Source organism: Cyclopterus lumpus, chromosome 15 (genome assembly GCF_009769545.1).
Source record: "Cyclopterus lumpus isolate fCycLum1 chromosome 15, fCycLum1.pri, whole genome shotgun sequence".
NCBI classification, from domain to species: domain Eukaryota; kingdom Metazoa; phylum Chordata; class Actinopteri; order Perciformes; family Cyclopteridae; genus Cyclopterus; species Cyclopterus lumpus.
In genome coordinates this window covers 9,926,836-9,947,491 of record NC_046980.1, presented here as the reverse complement: position 1 = coordinate 9,947,491, position 20,656 = coordinate 9,926,836, and the positions used below count along the sequence as shown (strand labels likewise).

Sequence of the window (20,656 nt, the reverse complement as noted above, 5' to 3'; positions counted from 1 at the left end):
CGAGGCTTTTTCACAGAAAAAAGTGTTTCCGTGTGGTGAAATAGTGTGTGTGTGTGTGTGTGTTATGTAATAACACAGTGGCTGAAACCATGTAGTCTACATGCTAGCTGTTTCGACTCCACATGTGTGCACCAGATGTGTTCTAGCTGCAACAGAACGCCGCAGACCAGCAGACCTTGAGATGGTTGCAAAAAAAAGAAAAGAGAGGAAAAAAAAAAACACACCTCCCAAATCACTCCTTCCCATCCCACCTCCTCACACACAACAACGTTGCCAGTTTTGAAAAAAAAAAGTGCAGCGACTCAAGCATGCAGTAGCAGCAAGGAGGAGTTTACCACTTTTATTTTTCACAGTCGGCTATCTGCCTCTGCAGAGGTGAGTCGAGATAATTGGTTCCCTCGGGCGCAGTTATTTTTTTCTTCTTCTTCTTTTTAAAATTCAGCTTTTCGTGCCGTCGGCTACACCTGCCTGCCAAGCTCCAGCGCCGATGGGCGTGGCTGGGACGTGTGCCAAAATCTCTGTTTTGACTCGCCTGGGAAAGTTAAGCAAAAAGGCACATAAAGAACATCCCACTTCAAAAAAACTTCACATTATCTCTCCGGTGGACGAGACCAGTCGGTCCATCTTGACAGATATCGGGATTTGATTTGTTTGTTGTTCGAGCTGGCGGAAGGTATGGATTTTAACAACATAAAGTACACTGGAATAACCTGGAGACTATATATATATAAAACGTTGTTTATGCTGGGTGGTGCGGGTGTTTCTCCCCCATGTGGCTGTTGTATCTCTGCACTAACTAATTGCACTCTGGGAGTTTGGTGATGGGCTGTCAAAGTCTTTTTTTGGGCTTTATAGTTATGGGCTTTCTAGTATGGCATTCTGCAAAGTCCTCTATAATTCCATTAAAACAACGGAAAGTACTTGGTGTGCTTGTCTGTGAAGTCTAGTAGGGGGGGGGGGGGGGGGGGGGGGGGTTTGGGATCCGTTTTCTTCCTATAGAATTAATGTGTTATAGTGATCTCAGGATATAGTTTTACATGTATTTTTGCCGTGCTATTTGCATCCCTCTAAATATATTACCTGACCTAGTGGCAGCAGCTTTATGTGACAACAGTCGTGTGTATTTGCTGACCAGCTGTTAGTATGGCACAAGCTTTGATGAAACGAAGCAGTATTCAGAAATGTTGATTTAATTGGCTTTCACAACAATTTTACTTTTCTCAGAGCTGAGAGAAACTCTTTTCACTTTAATGGATGCTGCACTTTACAGGCTAGATTTTGGTTTCAGTGGCCCAGGCAATGAGGAAAAGGGGGAAATGCTATTCTTTGGAGTCTTTCTGCCTTTTTATTTTCTTAATGTGTTATGAAAGTGTGCAGTAAACGAAGCACATGCATTTAAATGTCCTTAGCTGGCAGGGTGTGGTGAGAGGATGGTCTTTCAGAGTTGCTCTTTTGTTCGTCTTTAAGGACACAACGTGAATACAACGTCTATTGAAATCTATAAATGATGCTTTCTAAGCTCTGGGGCCTTTAGTGTGGTTTCCATTGTTCACATGACATTTAAACATCGAGACAAAGTTATTCATTTTTAAATACAGTAGAGGTGATGTCTTATACCTGATCTATCGAGGACCTAATGGAGAGTTTCTGTATTCATCAAGATCAGTAAAAGCAGGATGTTTGACGGAAACATGAGAGTATGTTTTTTTTTAAATGTGACTGATGGCATTTTTTGGTCTTCAGTGGCATAACATTTTAAATTGATGCAGTAAACATCAGATACAAACAGGCTTGTCTTTAACCCAAATAATTCCTGGAATAACAACTGGCATTTTTGCCCTTTTTCCCATCAAATGTTTGCTAAAATGCCATTTAAACCACAGTTACAAGTCAAGGAATAAACAGACTTTTAACAACAGTTGGCACAGTATACACGACTGTGGTCAATGTTTTATCATCATCATCATCATCTCACCAGATAAATTGTGATGGACGAGTTAACAAGACAGATGGACTTCTCAGGAGGCTTGTCGGAAGAAAAGGGTGAGACTTCAGAATTTATTCATGATGTTTGTTAAAGGAATTCACCATGTAAACACGAGTTAAGAACACTTTTTCACACTTGTAGCTGTAGAAATGCAGATAATATGGGTTTTATTATGTCTCTGGCAATGCAAACGTAATGGAAACATGTATTTTCCAAAACAATGCAGACCTTTTTGTGGCAAGAGATATGAAAATATGACTTCTCATTTGAAAGCTTAATGGCATACCATACTACACACTTATTTTCTTGGGTGATGCTTTTGTCTCTTGGGGGCTTACTATTTCTAACATCATGGCATGCCTTCACTGGTGTCGGTTTCCATTTCTGTTCCTCGCTATCAGTCATCCTCCAGGGTTTTCCTCCAGTAGTCATAACTAAATGTAAAAGGGAACCTCATCTTGGCCTGATGACTTTTGACATGGAGAAGGGTGGCGAAGCCGAGGAGCTCATGATTATATGTTTGATGCTAACTGAGAAGAACATATAATCAGCCACCCTGTCGTCCTCATGTTTTTCTCTTCTTTTATATGTCACTTTTTGTTTGTATCACTTACACTCCAAACAAGTGCTTTACAGAAGAGTGAAAGGACGGAGAGGAAAAACAAGATAGTGTGGTTTGGACACAAAAGCTTGTACGTAGTTGGAAGATACTAAAAACCCCAAATAAGTTTCTAGATGGTTTTCATCCACCGATTTGGCTTGTTGGAGGTTGTTTCAAAGTCGAGGAGCAACGGCATCAATCAACATGACCTTTTAGTTTTGAACCTTGACTCGGAAACACACAAAAGTCCCAAAAAGGGTGGAAGATGAGGAGGAGGACAGGAGCGATGAGGCAGCGTGAAACTGAAATGGAATTTACGTTTTCTGTAACTGTTTACATTCTACAGGCTGCAGCTGGAGAACAAGATGCCTCCTAGTGTGTTATATTAGTATTAATTACAAACATCAATAATATAATACTAGAAGGAAAGAGAAGTAATGATTTAGATTTTGTTTTACATCACTTGCAGTTTTCAACAAACTGTCTTTAAAGAATTTTCCTTTAACAGTAGTTTTACTGCCTCTATGTATTACGAGACACACAAACATGTGTATACGTTCACAACATGCAACGCCAAGTTTGGGTCGAAGGTTCATTATTGCCCTTAAAAATAGTAGTAAACAAAAAGAAAAAAGAAGACATTTGGGTACAAAGAACCACTTACTTCATGGAGATGATTTAGCTGTTATTTCATACTTTATCTCTTGTTAACAATTAAACCATCTCAAGGACAAGTGAGCAAACTCTATCTGCAGATGAAGGCCGTTAAATCTGTCTGAAAGCTCAAGAACAAAGTGTGTCTGTAAAAATCACAGCTGTGTCACTCACAGAAAAGACAGACGTGTAAGATATACTTTTATGTTTGTGTATTGTAGTTGTTTTTAAATTTGACAATCCATTATTACGTCATCGAAATAAACCTTAACTTGAACTAAAACTACTTAGACATTTAGACACGATTACTCTCAACATTCAGAAATGTTGTAACCACTTTGTAATAGGCACCTGTTATAACAAGTCTATAAGCTGCAACTAAGGGCTTCAGATAGTTAGCACATCAATTATGGTACTGCATTATTAAACAAACCTTTGATGACAAGAAGAAGAACAACTCGTAAGTGTGCAGGTTGTGGAGAATCTCTCTGGCATTAATAGTCAAGTCATTACTGAAAAGTTAAGAATGTTTAACTTTCTAATAAACCATTAAGTCTGCAGTTATACCTGTCATTCATTATCATTAATAAGAGGCTGCAGGTTTCTCACTGTCGAATAAGGGTTCTTATTATGCTTGTAACCGAGCAACCTAAAACGTTTTTCTTAATAATGACCTATAACTGATATTAAGCATTATGATTAAATGATTTGTTATCTATGAATAAAGCTGATAGTTTTTACATTTAAACATAAACTATATTACAAAAGGCTACTGACAGTTTTACGACAGCGTCACAGTGACGATGAATCCATCAACACTGTATCGATCAAAGTCACATGATTTCAACTCTGGAAGCGTAAACATCAACACCGTGCCGGTCACTCTGCATACAGTCAGAACTTTTAGGTAACTCTCAGGATAATGCAGTAATCATCGTCTTTGTTTTCCGTGTGCTCAGTTGTGCGAGAAACCTTAATCTCCACATCCAGACTGACTTCTCTCCCACCAAGTGAGTGTCTCTCTTTTTTTTTCTATGCTTCCTTTAATTATAAACTAAACGCATAATACAATAATTATAGCCGAGCAGTTCTAAAGGAAGTACCCGATGAGTAACAGCTCCTTCTTGTTTTGCCGTGTGTCTTCTCGTTGCTAGAGGGAACCAGCGGATCAAATCACAGGAATATGTCCAGCAGTGCTGGAGGGCTGGGCTTGGAGAAGAATGTCTTAACCCAGAACAGCAGTGGAACTTATTTTTCTTCATGTGAGAGCACATTTCCACTCATGATCCAAAATTGGGAAGTTGTGGGTTCCACTGTTTTTGAGATGTTTAAATGCTGTATTTTGAACCCCCGGTAGAAGGAAAGAGAAGTACTGATTTAGATTCTATTTCACATCACTTGCAGTTTTTAAGAACTTCTCTACATTTATTAGACTGCAGGTTATTTAAAAAAGATTTTCTTTACAAAATGTATGAATAGCTTATACATTATAATGCTTTGTTATAGATTAAACTACCCAACAGAATACATGTGCACAATTAGAGCTGACACAGTAATACACCGTTTAATAATTAAATAGTCCAAATCATTTGAGAATAATTGGGACTGTTTTGATGTCCAGCCTGTCAATGTGAGGATTTGTATATACTCAGTTTAATGCACAATACATTATACTCTCATGATATGTTTTGTATGAAGATCTTGATAAAATACCTGCAGCTGTCTGTAAATGTATTGCAGTAAAAGCTACAATTTTGTTTTTCTGAAATATAGTGGAATTGAAGTAAGTAAGTAGAAGTAAGTGAGTAAAAGTGAGTAATAATAGCATAAAAATAGGCACAATATCAGTTACGAGTGAGTACAATTATTTCCATGTCACGTTAATGTGACTCAAGCATATTCCTGCTTGTGTGGACATGATCCAGTTGCAGGAAATCAAAAATAACCTGCATGCATCATCCCCCCCAGCTTCTGTAGGTGTGAACACCAGCAGCTACAGCTCCTCCTCAGGAGTTTACCTCGGAGGAGACTCCTCAGGAGGTGATGGAGGGGGGATCTTCATGGACGGAGAGGGGTACAGAATTGCAGGAGGAGGAGGAGGCAGCGGAGGAGGAGGAGGAGGAGGAGGTGGTGGCGGAGGAGGTGGAGGAGGCGGAGTAGGAGGAGGAGGAGGAGGGGGGGGAGGCAGCAGAGGGGGCGGCAGTTATCTCGTGAGCTCGGTGTCAAAGGTCAGGTCCAGCTCATCGGGTGGTGCCAGGAGAGCGCAGACTGCTGGCTCAGCAGGAGGCCTGTCTCCAGTTTGCCGGGAGAGAAAGAACATATCCAGCCGCTCAGGAGGTTATGACGGTGAGATCCTATTATTATTCAAAGTTGGCATCAAGCGGAGCCTGAAAAAGAAGCTTGAAAAGTTAAGGAAACGGTCATCCATGAGGGTGCTGTTAATATCTCTGTTGCCATTGTGTTTTCTTTTCTAGGAAGTTCCAGTGGCAATTCCTCTCCAGAGTTTTCACGCAAAGATTATGGAATCTATTGTAAGTGAGAGTGATTTTTTTATATACTTTGTGATCACACAATATTTGTTCAGGTTTATCCTCATATGTCTGTGTGTGTGTTTATTTATTTTTTCCAGGCTCCAGCGCCACAAGAGGGAGGAGCGAAAGCAGAGGTATTCAATAACTGCCCCCTCCCACCACAACCCCCCCTCTTCTCTTCATTATTTCTGTACGATCTGACTCTGAATTGTCCAAGCTTAGTTTCTCATTAAATCAGGATTTCTTTGTCCATTTTGTGCGTGTGATTTTCTTTCCAGAGAGCGAGATCAGAGCCAGGTTACAAAGTGCCTCTCCTTCCGCCAGCAGATGTAAGACCACTTGAAACACATTCATTCATTTGCTGTTGGTTATGTAATTCCTCATGAAGCAACAAAGCATCTTTATTTGAGAGTGTTCATTCAAAGTACCACATGGATAGAGAAAGATTTTCTTTATCCTGCAGGGTCACTTCAGAGCAGGATGTTCTTTTGGATTTCCGATGCTGTCAAATGCTTTGGCCCAGCATAGGACATTCCTCCTCTGTCACCTCTGACATGCATGTTTTTTGTCCATGAAATCCCAATTAGTAACACATGTGCAGTTCCCCCAGACAGAGAGTGTGCAGTACATCAGCACAAAGAAACGCGTGAGATTCAAACACAGAGGATCACGGGTTTGTTTGCATTGTGTTGGGAATAAGTGAAGGGGCAGATTTGTGGTGGCAACAATGGCACACATGAGTCACTGTTTGCAGTACCACCCTTCTCAAGCAAAGCATTGGAAAAGTCAGAGTCCTTCAGACATGATCGCTCCCCCTGCTGACGAAAGGGCATAACTGCAATCATTTCATTTGCATTTTTTAACAGTGAGTCATTCTGTGCCAACTTAACCTACCTCAACACAACCGGGTCTCAGATTACTAATCGTGCATACAGTGGTGGAAGAAGTAAATAATGACATTTACTTGAGTAGAAATAGCAATCCAACAGCATGTAATAGAATCGGTACTGAAAGCCGACCCGAGTACACCTTTGAGGAACTTTTACTTTACATTGTATGTACTTTCACTACATTTCAGGGAAAGAATTCCTTTTTACTTCACTACATTTGGCAGATTTGTCTCTTTCAAGATTTCATACACAAAACTCATGAATAACTCATAGAGTATGATGCATTGTTACACATCAAACTGCCCAGCAGTAGGCTAAAGTAGTAAAAAAAGAATGTTGTCCCACCTCCACCAGAAACAATAAAAGGTAATACGACACTGACTCACAAAACTGAGGCCGAGAGCTGCTGTAAACTGACAATTTATTAACAACACTTACATGAATATAGAGGGCAGAGATTCTACTGGAAAAAAAAGCTTATACGCCTTCACAAAAAAGATAATCTACAAGCTGCAGTGACTGATTGGGTGGTGGAGTTCAAGGAAGCCCAGAGTTTAGCTTGCCACCAGACCCGCGCAACTGATCCCACTCCTGTAATCAAGCACAGCCACCCAGACTTTCAAAGAGAGAGCAGGCTAGTAAACCTATCCATAGCACAACCATATCCATAACATAGTAGGAGTAGAAAATACTCCATTGCAAGTCAAAGTCCTGCGTTAAAACTTTGTACTTGAGGAAACAGAGGTTGGTTAGGACCGACCCACATAAGTATTGAAGGTAAAAATCCAGATTATGAATGACCACTTTTGAAGTATTATATTCTTGTATATGTAGATTTTAATATGTTAATGCACTCTCTTTCCACATAGAGGAAACTCTCTACAGCTAAGTAAGATAGCTTGTAAGATAGCGACTAGCCTTAGCTCAAACTAAAGCTTAGTTTATTCAACTCAATTCAATTTCAATTCAGTTTATTTTGTATAGCCCAAAATCACAAATTACAAATTTGCCTCAGAGGGCTTCACAATCTGTACACATACGACATCCCTGTCCCAGGACCTCACATCGGTGCAATGGACTGTAAATGAACAAAATAAAGTTTATTTTCTTAAACAATTTATTTCAAATCCAAGAAAGCTCAAAGAACATATATTCTGTTCGTAGATACTTTGTTTTTCCAGAAGATTAGCCAAAGGCAGAGTGCCGTATGCGATCTGTATTCTTAAGCAGGCCCTTACAGCATTACAGACTTTTGCTGTCAAGCTTGAACATATGAAATCCTTTTTTGTCAATGTCAGGGACGGAGCTAGATGACGTGAAGAAGCTGCTGAAGGGACGCTCCTGCAGCGTCAGTCCCACTCGCTCCTCCATCACCCTGCCTGTCCCGAAAAAGGCCAGCGTGGAAACCAAGACGGTCTCCGTGGCCTCTCAGTCGGGTATATACCGTTACCAGAGTCGCACACATGCACATACTCTACATGCACAGACGCCTTGTCTCCCTCCTACAGATGTGTGGTTTAAAATGGCTTCACATGTATTAGCATTACAGCTCAGTGAATCCTGAAATACTTCTCTGATGCGCAAATAAAATGCAATGCAATATCTTCTCTCTCATTTTGGACAACACACAAGGAATATATCAATACGTCTTTATGAATAAAGGTTGAACACACTTTACACTGTTGATTTGCGTCTGTTCTTTCCTGCAGGTTCAACTTCATTTGGCTCTGGTGTGAGATCAGCTGGGTTCCAAACCATTGACACGTCAGGCCTTTATGATACCAGCATGACATCTGGGCAGTTTGATACTGGTGTAAAATCAGGCCAGTATGATGTTGGTCTGAAATCAGGCCAGTATGATACTGGTGTGAAGTCAGGACAATATGACATAAGTTTGACATCAGCCCAGTATGACACTGGTGTAAGATCAGCCCAGTACGACACTGGTGTAAGATCAGCCCAGTACGACACTGGTGTAAGATCAGCCCAGTACGACACTGGTGTAAGATCAGCCCAGTACGACTCTGGTGTAAGATCAGCCCACGATACTGCTGTGAGATCAGGCCAGTATGATTCTACTGTGAGATCAGGCCAGTATGAGAGTGCTGTGAGATCAGGCCAGTATGATTCTACTGTGAGATCAGGCCAGTATGACACGCTGGATGCAACCCTTCCTTCTTTCTCTTGGTCCACCTCGACCTTGCCCTCCGCCTCCACCACAGTGGTCGCTGGTAACACCAGCAGCTACGCGTCCGGCACCAACAACATGTCGGGAGGATTGGCGCCGCTCGGCCTCACCTCACCCTCGTCCCTGTCAGGTGAGAACAAACGTCCCTTGAACATGACCTGTAATGTTGTAGTGACTGTTTTATCTGCTTTGTTATGCACTTTATAGTTACACATACATATACAAATGAGCAAACACTTATTTATGGTTTGTTTTATTGTAATTAATTTTTACTCTTGGTTATTATTTGTATATCTATGTATTGTTTTTCTTCTTCTTCTTTTTTCTTCCTGTCTTGTGAATATTCATGTAAAACCTGTGTGTGTGTTTGTGTGTGTGTGTGTGTGTGTGTGTGTGTGTGTGTGTGTGTGTGTGTGTGTTATTTTATGTTATTAAATCACATCAAACCTTGCATTTTTGTTTACAGTTTACGGCTTTCAGAATAATCTGGCTCCCACTTCTCCCAGTGTGCTCACAACCAGTGGAGGCAACACACATGCTTCCGTTGGAGGTACGGCAGCATGTTCTGAAATTATCTTCTGTGTCTTACATCCTACATATTTTGCATTCAAAAACATTGGTAACACTTTGTAATAACTGCACGCTATGAAGCATTAGTTCAGGATGAGTAAACACTTAATTCATCATTTAGAAAGCATTGTTCTACACTTTATACATGATGGATTCCCCATTTGTAAATGAAGTATTATAAAATGCTTCATAGCGTGCAGTTATTATAAAGTGTTACTGTTTATTTTTGTTTGTCTCTGTACCATTTGGTCATATTTGAGGCAGCAGAGTCCTAGAGAAGTCTCTCTCCGGTCCGATGGCTCAGAAACACGTTACCAAAACATATTTCTTTAGAGAGGGTTTAACTTTGTGTGTCTGTATTTACAGGTTATGGCGTTCAGAAGAACTCGTCAAATGGTGGGGGTTTCATCAGCTCTGGAGTCTCTACAAGTAAGTCCGCAATCATTTTAATATAATCTGAAATATGTGTATTGCTGTCAAAAACAATTCACAAACCTAAATGATTCCTGACTGTCTTTGTTGTTTTCAGCCACTCGATCCCAACCTGATGATTCATATAAGAAAGACTACAAGTTCCTGATCTCTGACAAGGAGAACTTTCCAGCCAAGAGGGATACAGAAAGGCTCATTTTGGCCAAAGACAGCGGGAAGCAGTTCACCAGCAGCCGCGTTCAGGTGGGAGGAGGTGAGTCAGCTACTTACCGACCCCTTCTGGAGAACAACCTGATCTGAATTTGAATTAATCTTTACAAATGTTTCTAATTGTTAGATTTTATAGATAATTTGAATCAGAACGGGATCTGAAGTACTGTCACTATTACCAGTATTTATTTGTTGTGTTTGGTCAGAAAATTATCGTATTTACTATTGGTTCTCTTCTGTCTTTCTTCCTCTTCTCTTTAAGTTGAAGATCTTTTCTTGAATACATACTTACTTATTTTCATTGTATTCCTATTTACTTTCTTTGTGTCTTTGTTGGTAAAGCCTTCTCTGTGTTGTGAATACTTGGATTATATCACATTGTTTATTAATATTGTGTGTTCTCTCATTCTTAAACAGCTATGTTCTTTTGGTTCTGCTTGTTAAACACAATAACTACAATAAAACAATGGTGTTTCTCATTTCACAGGGTCGATATCAGGAGATTCAATGAAGAAAGAGAAGCTCATTTCCAGCTACACTGAGACAATGCCACTGAAGTCAGAGACAGGCAACTCTTACTGTGAGTAGTTCATAAAAACATCTAAAACATCTAAAAAAAACCAAAAATGCTTTAATTGTAGAAATAGATAATTGATGTTTTTTTGTATTTCTTCATCAGATGGATCATCTGGTGTTATAATGAAAGACAAAGCCACCTATGCAGGTATTTTTTTATTCCACATATGTTGTTATTTACATTAATGATGATTATTTCAGTGTTTGAAAGTGAGGATTTTACGCTCTGTACTCTCCGTCTTCAGAGATTCACAAGGACAACGGCATCTTCGGAGGAGGTGGACTATGCTGCTGCTCCGACGCTTGTTGCTCTTGGTGGAAATGGCTGCTGGGTCTTCTCCTCCTCTCCCTGCTCCTGCTTGGACTCCTGTTTGGGCTCATTGCACTGGGTAAGGCTGACTTTTACAACATCATGACATTTAATAGGGAACAATAAAAATGTCCCCAAAGATAAGACTGTAGGAGTCATGGGATACTCTCTGGAGCAACGCTGCAAAGAAGGGCACGGGAGGGGCTGCTTTTGTTCATTTGTAAACAATAACATTTGTATTTCAGCTTTTACAGGCTGGTGAGCATTATTTAACAGTGCAGCTAAGAGCTGTGAGACGGTACATGTAATCCCCTTTCTGGATATTTGATCTGTGGGTACTGTCCCACTGCCATAAAGTCGGTCTGGCATTCATTGTCAGTGGAGCAGCTCCAGAAATAGTTGCTTGATGACATCAGAGACTGCAGTTTGTTTTCCTGCAGCAGGACACTTGTTAGTGTGAATGTATTCTGATAGAAATATGAGAAAAAAAACAATTTGTAACCTCTGATTTGAGGTATAGTTTTACTTGTACATGCCCAAACTTGTTGAGCGGGTACTGAGGGATATATCTAGTAAAGGGATCTGATGATAGATCCTGCACAGAAGTCGAAGCGAGAGAAGGCTTCTATCGCGGATACATTCATAACCTGTGGAATACACTGTAGTTTATTCATTACAGATATAATATTTTCTTATCACTGCCTCCACAAGTGGTCCTTGTATGTTTATCTTCCCAAATGTTGACGTCTCTATCTCAGCTGAAGACGTGAGAAAGCTGAAGAATCGAGTTGCTACGCTGGAGGCCGAGTCCTCGGTGGCTCACTCCAGCCGGCTGTCAGGTTCTTCCAATGACCTCAACATCTATGGGGCCACTGGAGCTGGAGCTGGAGGTGTAGCTGGAGGTGTAGCTGGAGCTGGAGCTAGAGCTGGAGCTGGAGGTGTAGCTGGAGCTGGAGGTGGAGCTGGAGCTAGAGCTGGAGCTGGAGGTGTAGCTGGAGCTGGAGGTGGAGGTGGAGGTACCGCCCACACTGACAACACGCTGCATCTTGGCGCCGGAGGTGGAGGCTCGGGCTCCAGAACACGAATCATGATTGCAGCTGGTGGCGGCGGCGTTGATGGTGCTGGAAATGGAGTTGACGTCTTTGGAGATGGTTCTGCTGGCGCCAATGGGGCTGTGGCCACTGGGGCCAGTGCTGGTGGAGGTGCCGGTGCCAGTGCCGGCGGTACTGGCACTAGTTCCAGTGGCAGTGCCAGCAGAAGCGTCAATACTGGTACCAGCTTCAGTGGCAGTGCTGGCGGCACTGGTCTCGGGACCGGAGTGAGTGGAGGACACATAGACGCTACTTCTCTTCAGATGACGATCCAGCGGATGTTAAGAACTGAAATGCAGTCGCAGTCATACAGAGGTACTGCACATACGTACTGTACATACATATACCGGCGAAATGAATACACACACACACACACACACACACACCCTGCATTTAAGTTCATCGAAATGTTGTTCTCTATCTCAGCTTTTCTAGCATCGTCAGTGCAGGGAGATAGAGGAATGCCTGGACCTAAAGGTGAAATTAAATATGTATTTTGATCAAATCTAAACATTTACTTAAAAAAAAGAAATGTATTAACATGAGGGTATTTATTATTCTTTTCAGGTGACTCTGGAACTAAAGGTCAGGAAGAAAATCACTTACTGTAACTGTAATTCTGTTGGTCTGTTGCATTCTTTGTGTCAGCCACTCTGGACCGTCGTCATAATCAAATGTATGTTTTATTTATCACAGGAGATTCTGGTTTCCCTGGACTTCCAGGTGAGCAATGATGACTAATGTTTTCATTACCAGTATTTTGCTATTTCTTAGAACTTTTGCGTGACAGCGTAATGTCATTTTACTGATTTTGACCTTTGACCTTAGGTGCTCCTGGTGCAGTGGGACATGCAGGTGCTGAAGGTCCAAAAGGACAGAAAGGAAGCCTTGGTACAGAAAACACTTCAGTTGAAACTACATCACGCAAGTACACTGCTTAGCTCATTAATAGTGAGGCATTTTATCTGTGTGTAAAATGGCAGGTGATCATGGCGTGGATGGTGCACCAGGCATCAGAGGTCGCGAGGGCCCGTCCGGCCCCAGAGGCGAGGCTGGACCTTCAGGCTTTGGATCGAAAGGTGAAAGAGGTACGGCTCAGATTCCCAGCAGCAACAGAGCTTTTGTGTGTATTAGTGGTACGAATTACATCTAGTTTATCTTGATTGTGTCACTGCAGAATCTCATGTTTGTTTTATGCAGGTGCCACTGGGGATACTGGGTCTGTCGGCCCGATTGGACCAAAAGGTGAGCTCATTGAACAGACAAGAACATCTAATTGTGTGTGATGTTTGTTTTTAGATAGATAGAAACATTATTTTAAATACTATAAATACATAATAATAATGATAAATTAGAAAAGAAACTCAAAGAAACTAACCAATTTGAGTCATGGCAAATAAAATGACTATACATCGACATATTAATATATTGTCTAGTGGTTAGAGGAATACCTAAATTGGGATTTTCACTAAATACATTTCTTTTTCATTTAAAATCTATTGTGTGTTTTTACTTAAAATTACTGTTGGTGACAAAAGTTTTTTTTACCTTATTTTGCTTCAATGTGTATGTACCGTACGCCAAACGGCACCAGGTGGCAGCATAGAGCCAGCTGGTGAATAAAGCCTCCATATTGTTTTGCAAAAAAGCAAACAAGATCTCCCTGGAGAAGACACATACAGTTAGGAATGAAAATGCCCCAAAATGATGAATTCTAGTTTTATATATATTTCAAATTGTTGATGGAGTTCTCACGGCAGCACCATTAATAGTAAAAATATATAATCAAATTCTTTAAGTATTACAAAAAAGGAGTGATTCCTTTGCAATTTTTAGGATAATTGGGCTTTCATAAAACCTTGATTCCAATGTTAGTTCTACATTAGTTATTAATGTTCTCGTTCAACATTGCTTTTCCTTTCTAAGAATTATTCATCTCTGATCTATAGGTGCATCTGGAGTTCCTGGACTTTCTGGAGCACCAGGTCAGTTTCATGTAGAGCATTACAGTGCCTCCAGAAACACCAGCTGAGTTTGATCAAATTTACCAACTGGAACTAGTGTTAGCAGTGTCTTGATTGACGCCCTGACATTTTACATAAACTGTTTTATTAAACATCAACTAGGTCTTCAGGGTTTCCGTGGCGAGGCAGGGCGACCTGGGTCTAATGGTAGGTCACAAGGACTTTGTTCAGTGGAAAAATACACTGAAATTCATCATTACTTTATTTGACATACTATAATGTTACTCACAGTCACTCTTGTCACTCAGGGGACAGAGGGCTGGTTGGAATCCAGGGACTTAAAGGTTTGTCGTAACAACATCAGTTTTTCATAGCACTTGATGGGTCGGTGAATTTTTCTAACTGTATTTGAATGGTTGTGTGTTTTAGGGGAAACTGGTGACACAGGTCTCAGAGGTGTGAAAGGTCAGTATCCCTTTATGAATCAAGCTGCCGAATCAGCATGTTATACACTCTGTGCAGTTTTACAGGTGTCTTGCTCCTCAGGTGAACCAGGACTGCAAGGGTCAACAGGAGAGAGAGGACCCAAAGGGTCAATTGGTGAGTCACAGGAGCTTCAGATAATTAATAATGATAATTAATTCTCAGACACTCAGATTATGGAATTGTGCCGAGCTTAGCATAAAGACTAGAAGCAGAGGGACCCACCAGCAGCTCTAAAGCTCACTAATTAACACGTCGTATCTTGTTTGTTTAGTCCAAACAAGAACCAAAAAAAATGTGGTGACCTAAAAATTGTTGGGTTGTGTGCCGACTATTTCTTGGCTGGTTGCCTGGAAACTGCTCAAAATGTTGAGCTATTTCTTTAATATGACTTAATTATGATGAATGTAGGTGATGAGTGTGCATCATAAAAAAATATTCACCCGATGAATGAAATGCATGAAGTACTTCAAAATGGGATATAATTAATCTCATTTAGTCTTTTTTAATTTTATTCATTAGTTATTTAAATAATTGAGAGACCTTTAGTTAACTTGATAGCACTTAAAAAAACAACAACTTGTTATTGGCATGTGAACACACCACGACCGAATTCAATAACACAAATATTAAATAACATAATCCTCCAAGGGGCAGCAGAGAGGAGTCTTCCTATAAAGATAGATACAAAGATAAAATGATAATAATACATAAATAAAGAGTTAATATAATAATACAAATAAAAATAATAATAAAGATAAAATACAACTTTATTTGTCCTGAGGAAAATTGCTGTGCAATACAAATAATTATACAAAGCGTACATAAAAATGTAGAATATAATTCTATAATAGAAAACTTCTTTTACTCTTAATTTAAGACACTGTTACAACAAATTAAGGTAACTAATAGATTGACCTTGTTATGTTGTCAGGGTTGACTGGAGTTGATGGATTGAAAGGATCAAGAGGTAAATAAGTCATTATACAAGCATTACATATATATTTAAACATCATTTTGATATGCACAAAGAGTTTATTTTAAAGAATTTAAAATATCAATCAAAAGTGTCATTTTTGACTGTCAGGTGACCAGGGATCTGCTGGGCCACCTGGACTCAGAGGTCCTGCTGGGCCTCCTGGAGATGATGCACTTTCAGGTAAACTGAGCCAGAAGCCACTCTCATGAAACTGGGTCTTCAGCTATTTCAACATTATCATTAGTAGATGGTATGATGCAATATTGAAAGTGTTGCGGGTGAGAGGGGGGCCTGGGTCGGCCTGCTGAACCTGCTGCCACCGCGACCCGAGCCGGGTAAGCGGGTGATAATGGATGGATGGATGGATGATACAATATATTCATGCCATCTCTCCCTCGCTGTAGGAACCCACAGGCTTCAAGGACCACCAGGTACGACTTTACTATCGATTCATCACAAATTGTAGATTTCTTATTAATTATGATTTTGATGCTCTCAACACTAAAAATGTTCTTGTGTCTTGCTTTTAGGGATACCAGGGAATCCAGGAAGACCCGGAGATAAAGGTACAGCTACTGTTATCTTCCTCTCTCTGAAACAACATCAGCTTCAGAAAGTGACCGCTGTCTAAATACCACCTGTGCTATTAATCTGCGTGTCTGATGCTCCATGTTTCTTTGTCTGTTTTAGGTGACGCAGGTGAACCAGGAAGAATCATCAATGCAGGTAACATATCATGCTGAAACATTATATTTTAACATATTATTGATGATATTATAGTTTGAGGATATCTAACTATCACTTTATTTTATTTTCCAGGTGGCTCCACGTCTTTCAGCGTCCCGGGACCACCCGGGCCTGCTGGTCCTTCCGGTTCTGCAGGTCTTCCAGGATTATCAGGTCTGACCCTTGACAGCTGGGAATCCTTTGCATTCTGGGTATCATGCATGTTAGCCCTGACATACAACATCAGTAGTAACAATACCTTGTGACTTACCTCCTCAGGTCCCATTGGCCCTGCTGGTCTGCCTGGCCAACCTGGTAGGTCATTGCAGATTTGGCTCGTAAAGGAAGCTTTTTAGATCAGATATGTAGCGTGAATGCTGCATTGTTTGTTTTCACAGGTGCTAAAGGTGACAGAGGGTATAGGGGAGAGCAGGGAGAACACGGAATAACAGTGAGAACATCTGAAAGTCTCAATTCAAGTGAGTACTTCTTTTTTTTTTTTTGGGATGGTTTTCTTGAAGCCTCTAAGTGTTCAGAGGTGGAAAATTACCCGCCGCATCTGAATCCAGTTTGCTGATGCTACAGCTTCTCTTAGTCTGGTATAACCAGTAGCTTACACCGGTGGAGGAAGTATTCAGATCCTTTTTTTAAAGTAAAAGTACAAATACCACGCTGTAAAAATACGTTCAAAATCTCACTTAAGTAAAAGCATGTCAGTGTAATTAGTACTTAAAGTATTAAAACTAAAAGTAAACATGCAGAGAAATTGTTACTATGATTGCTATATTACATTATATCCCAAGATTATTATTACATTGTTATTAGCATTTGAATGCTGTAGTTGGTTCAAGTGGAACTCATCTTTTAAACATTTTGTGTACCGCGACGATTGATTATTTCTCATTGTGGGTTAATCTGCTGATTATTTTATTAATTAATCTATTGATTCTTTGGTTCTTAAAAATAGAAAAAAAGGAGGCTGTCACAATTAGCACAAAATGATTAGACGTAAATTAAAAGTACTTAAAATGTGTAAAAGTACAGTACTTAAGCAAATGTACTGAATTACATCCTACCACCCGCAGCTCATTGTAGCTAATGCTAGAAAATAATAAAGAGAACAAAGTCAGTATAAACTTCTGCACTGTTACTACATGCTCGCATTAATTATTATCCTGTAGTTGTAACCTGTGGCCACCATGGGCGCTGTTCAGCAGAAGTTACAACGGGTCACTTTTAATGTAATTTTCTAAATCTATAGCCAGGTTTGTGCCTCTCTACCATAATACTGTTCATTACTTAAAAGCATGTGTGTCTGTTTCTGCTTTAGGGCAGTTCAGTGCCAGTGGAGGTTCAGGACAACCTGGCCCACCCGGCCCACCGGGTCAACCTGGACGTCCAGGTAAATAAAACACAACATGCTTTGTTACACCTTTAATGATTGACGAATGACCACAGCGTTCTTGTAACGCTCTAACCGTTTTCATCACGTTTCCATTAGGAGATTCAAGACAAGGACCCCCAGGACCGGCTGGACCTGCAGGTCCTCCAGGCAAGTATTTAAGCTCATTAGATCATCTACAGTTTCAAACATGGACGCTGAGGCCAGTGGATCATATGGTGTGATCAGTATTATGTGAATCTCACCATTATTTATGTAAAACTTTAACTTTAAGGTTATGGAAGACCAGGACCTAAAGGAGACAGAGGAGACGCAGGCTTTGCATCCAGCTCTGGTATGATGCTAAATCTAAACTTGTGCTTAATTTAGGTTCGACTCATAATTAGCAGTAATAAGAAAACTTTTTCAACACTGCTCTTCTTACAGGAAATTCCCAAACTGGACAACCGGGACAACCGGGACCACCGGGACCACCTGGGCCTTTTGGGCCCAAAGGATCAACAGGTGATCAGCTGTTGTGAAGACCTCATCCTGTTAGCTTTGTTTAAAGAAACATATCCTCCTTTAGTTTGAGTAACACCTAATTATAACATCTCCATCGTAATTTTAGGTACTCTTGGACCAAGAGGTTACCAAGGTAACTGTCTCACTTTATTTATTTTATAGTACTTCTGACTGTAAAGTAACAACACAGATGGTTTTAGCCTCACTGTGGTCAAATACTTCCCATGAAATCATCTGCTTGAATAAAAATGAATAACTTCACAAAAATAACAGTGGCATCATGTGTGTCTCAGGTGAACCAGGCCAGGCAGGTGTGCCGGGTACCCCTGGAAGACCAGGAAGCTCTGAGAGAGGTCAGCATCCAAACACAAATCATGCAAAATCACATTAGAATTCTATTAGAAAGCCACACTTTAATGGTGTGATGCACACGTGTGACATACTGTGTATTTATTTCTTCTTTACAGTGTCGACTTACGGAGGAGGAAACGGGGTCCCTGGACCACCAGGTCCACCGGGAATTCCTGGACTTCGTGGACCACAAGGTTTTAAAGGTACCAGCACATCCAAACCTGTGAATGCTGTCAATGTTTTATTGTCTGTATTTCAGAGCAAATACTGTGCAACATATGTCACATGACGGAAATGCTTTTGTTGTTTCTATTTCTAAGGGGACACTGGAGCTTCTGGTATTTCTGGCTCTTCAGGAGGTAGAGCAAATCATCATGACAAGAATGATGTGAAGCATGAATAGTTCCCAGGGGCTTTATTTGTTTATATTTCCTTCAGGGTTTTTACTATCTTTTTCTTTTCTCAGGCTCCATCTCAGTCACCTCTGGCCCTCCTGGCCCCGCAGGTCCTCCTGGTCCTCCAGGCGTGCCTGGCTCCTTTGCTTCTTCCAGTGACATGCGTCAATACATCAATGACCATCTAAGTAAGAGTTTTTCTGAAGCAAGGCCACACACTCACAGGCTGTCAGGGGGACATACCAGAGTATGAACAGGTTGTATTGGTTCTGTGCAGGTAGAAGCAGACAGTCTAATATCCCCGGACCTGCAGGTCCACCTGGGCCTCCAGGAATCCCTGGAACCTTTTCAGGCTCTATCGATGACATCGCCATTCGTATCATTGCATATCTGCAACGTAAGCCTGCCCTTCTCCACAGGATGTATATTACTAAAAGGCAATTGGAGGGATGTTTACATATGGGGCATAATTATAGCAGATTAGGGGCCACCAGTAACTGTGTTCTGCAATTTCAGGTCCGGGCTCAGGCTTCAGCAATGGTGTTCAGGGTCCTCCAGGACCACCTGGTCCACCTGGACCTAGTTATGGCTCTGGCTCTGGGTCCCTGACGGTCAGCGGTCTCATCATTATGCTTCAGAGTAAGTACAATATATAATTTGGCTGAGTCAAGAGGTATCAGATCCATATATTCTCCCCACCGCACTCAACTGTCTCTGTAAACCCGTCAACATTATCTTATTGACTGTGAAGACAGAAAAGTTTGAGGACTTGTTTTTTCAGAGGAATCTCCAGCTAAACTATGTCTCTCTGCTGGGATTTGTCTAGGAGAAGATGTGAGGAGATATCTGTCAGGACCACCAGGGCCACAAGGACCACAGGGACCACCAGGCCAATCAGGAGGAGTTTCAGGCAGTTACAATGTTGAGGAGATAGCCGCATACATCTTCAAAATCATGAACGGTAAGCACAGGTTGCACTAACACAAAGACAATAACCCTGGAAGTGATACAAGCACTTAATCGATTAGTCAGCAAGTCAATCAATGAAATTGCTTTTATTGTCATTTCCAGACAGAGGGATTGCTAGAGGTCTGCCCGGCCCACCCGGTCCTGCTGGGCCTTCTGGTGCCGGGGGTTCTGGCTTCACTACAGCTACGATTGACTATTCTCTACTGATGAGAAGTAAGTTGTTGTGTTTTTCATTGGCAAAGTTTTGAAAAGTTAGTCACTCACTCATCATCCAGCTTAAAAAACTAAACGTAATCTTTTAAACTCATGGTATCTTCCTTTACTTAGATCAAGACTTCCGCTCTTGGATCAACTCCGCCGTACAACACGGTCCTCCTGGTCCTCCGGGTGTCCCGGGGCAAACTGGCTCTCCTGGTCCTCAGGGGCCGGCAGGAGTCTCCACTGCCACTTCATATGGTTCGGAAGGTCGTGGCTACAGCTTGGAGGATATTCAGCGTTACCTGCAGGGTGAGTCTCACAGAGTGAATGCACTTGATGTCTTAAGTCTTGAGGCTACATCTCGAGGTTTAGATTCACATAGTAATTTAGTGGTAATAACGTTGACTTGAATCCTTCTCAGGTTCTGGTTTCAGAGGTGTTCCTGGCCCTCCTGGTCCTCGAGGTCCTCAGGGACTACAGGGTCCACAAGGCAGTGGACAAACTTCCTACAATGGAAACTTCCCTCGGGAGAGTATCCGCGCTGAAGTTCAAGAGTATCTGACCAGTAAGCTCCTAACTTCCCACACAGACAGGTTTAAGACGTGTGAGCAGAGATGAGTGCGGATTACACCAATTAACTTTTTC

At 41.2% G+C, this 20,656-nt stretch overlaps 1 protein-coding gene across 1 annotated transcript in view; it reads left to right on the top strand.

Annotated features, from left to right (window-relative positions):
* Positions 1-484: 484 nt before the first annotated feature.
* Positions 485-20,656, top strand: part of LOC117744363 (collagen alpha-1(III) chain-like) — a 23,003-nt gene continuing 2,831 nt past the window's right edge. Inside the window, exons 1-52 of the mRNA XM_034552575.1 lie at positions 485-673; positions 1,979-2,043; positions 4,202-4,252; positions 4,397-4,504; positions 5,211-5,369; positions 5,436-5,588; positions 5,717-5,773; positions 5,872-5,907; positions 6,052-6,102; positions 7,962-8,099; positions 8,373-8,981; positions 9,318-9,401; positions 9,788-9,850; positions 9,951-10,106; positions 10,551-10,643; positions 10,743-10,787; positions 10,885-11,028; positions 11,708-12,355; positions 12,467-12,517; positions 12,608-12,625; positions 12,737-12,763; positions 12,869-12,931; positions 13,024-13,128; positions 13,241-13,285; positions 13,990-14,025; positions 14,167-14,211; positions 14,313-14,348; positions 14,434-14,469; positions 14,551-14,604; positions 15,422-15,457; positions 15,575-15,646; positions 15,871-15,897; positions 15,997-16,032; positions 16,157-16,192; positions 16,286-16,366; positions 16,472-16,507; positions 16,591-16,671; positions 17,523-17,594; positions 17,694-17,744; positions 17,869-17,928; positions 18,021-18,098; positions 18,205-18,231; positions 18,392-18,451; positions 18,566-18,652; positions 18,770-18,808; positions 18,916-19,032; positions 19,122-19,241; positions 19,361-19,483; positions 19,671-19,805; positions 19,916-20,026; positions 20,141-20,320; positions 20,433-20,576. Coding sequence (XP_034408466.1) covers positions 1,989-2,043; positions 4,202-4,252; positions 4,397-4,504; positions 5,211-5,369; positions 5,436-5,588; positions 5,717-5,773; positions 5,872-5,907; positions 6,052-6,102; positions 7,962-8,099; positions 8,373-8,981; positions 9,318-9,401; positions 9,788-9,850; positions 9,951-10,106; positions 10,551-10,643; positions 10,743-10,787; positions 10,885-11,028; positions 11,708-12,355; positions 12,467-12,517; positions 12,608-12,625; positions 12,737-12,763; positions 12,869-12,931; positions 13,024-13,128; positions 13,241-13,285; positions 13,990-14,025; positions 14,167-14,211; positions 14,313-14,348; positions 14,434-14,469; positions 14,551-14,604; positions 15,422-15,457; positions 15,575-15,646; positions 15,871-15,897; positions 15,997-16,032; positions 16,157-16,192; positions 16,286-16,366; positions 16,472-16,507; positions 16,591-16,671; positions 17,523-17,594; positions 17,694-17,744; positions 17,869-17,928; positions 18,021-18,098; positions 18,205-18,231; positions 18,392-18,451; positions 18,566-18,652; positions 18,770-18,808; positions 18,916-19,032; positions 19,122-19,241; positions 19,361-19,483; positions 19,671-19,805; positions 19,916-20,026; positions 20,141-20,320; positions 20,433-20,576 — 4,975 coding nt within the window. The 5' untranslated portion in view covers positions 485-673; positions 1,979-1,988. The remainder of the gene's footprint in view (positions 674-1,978; positions 2,044-4,201; positions 4,253-4,396; positions 4,505-5,210; positions 5,370-5,435; positions 5,589-5,716; positions 5,774-5,871; positions 5,908-6,051; positions 6,103-7,961; positions 8,100-8,372; positions 8,982-9,317; positions 9,402-9,787; positions 9,851-9,950; positions 10,107-10,550; positions 10,644-10,742; positions 10,788-10,884; positions 11,029-11,707; positions 12,356-12,466; positions 12,518-12,607; positions 12,626-12,736; positions 12,764-12,868; positions 12,932-13,023; positions 13,129-13,240; positions 13,286-13,989; positions 14,026-14,166; positions 14,212-14,312; positions 14,349-14,433; positions 14,470-14,550; positions 14,605-15,421; positions 15,458-15,574; positions 15,647-15,870; positions 15,898-15,996; positions 16,033-16,156; positions 16,193-16,285; positions 16,367-16,471; positions 16,508-16,590; positions 16,672-17,522; positions 17,595-17,693; positions 17,745-17,868; positions 17,929-18,020; positions 18,099-18,204; positions 18,232-18,391; positions 18,452-18,565; positions 18,653-18,769; positions 18,809-18,915; positions 19,033-19,121; positions 19,242-19,360; positions 19,484-19,670; positions 19,806-19,915; positions 20,027-20,140; positions 20,321-20,432; positions 20,577-20,656) is intronic.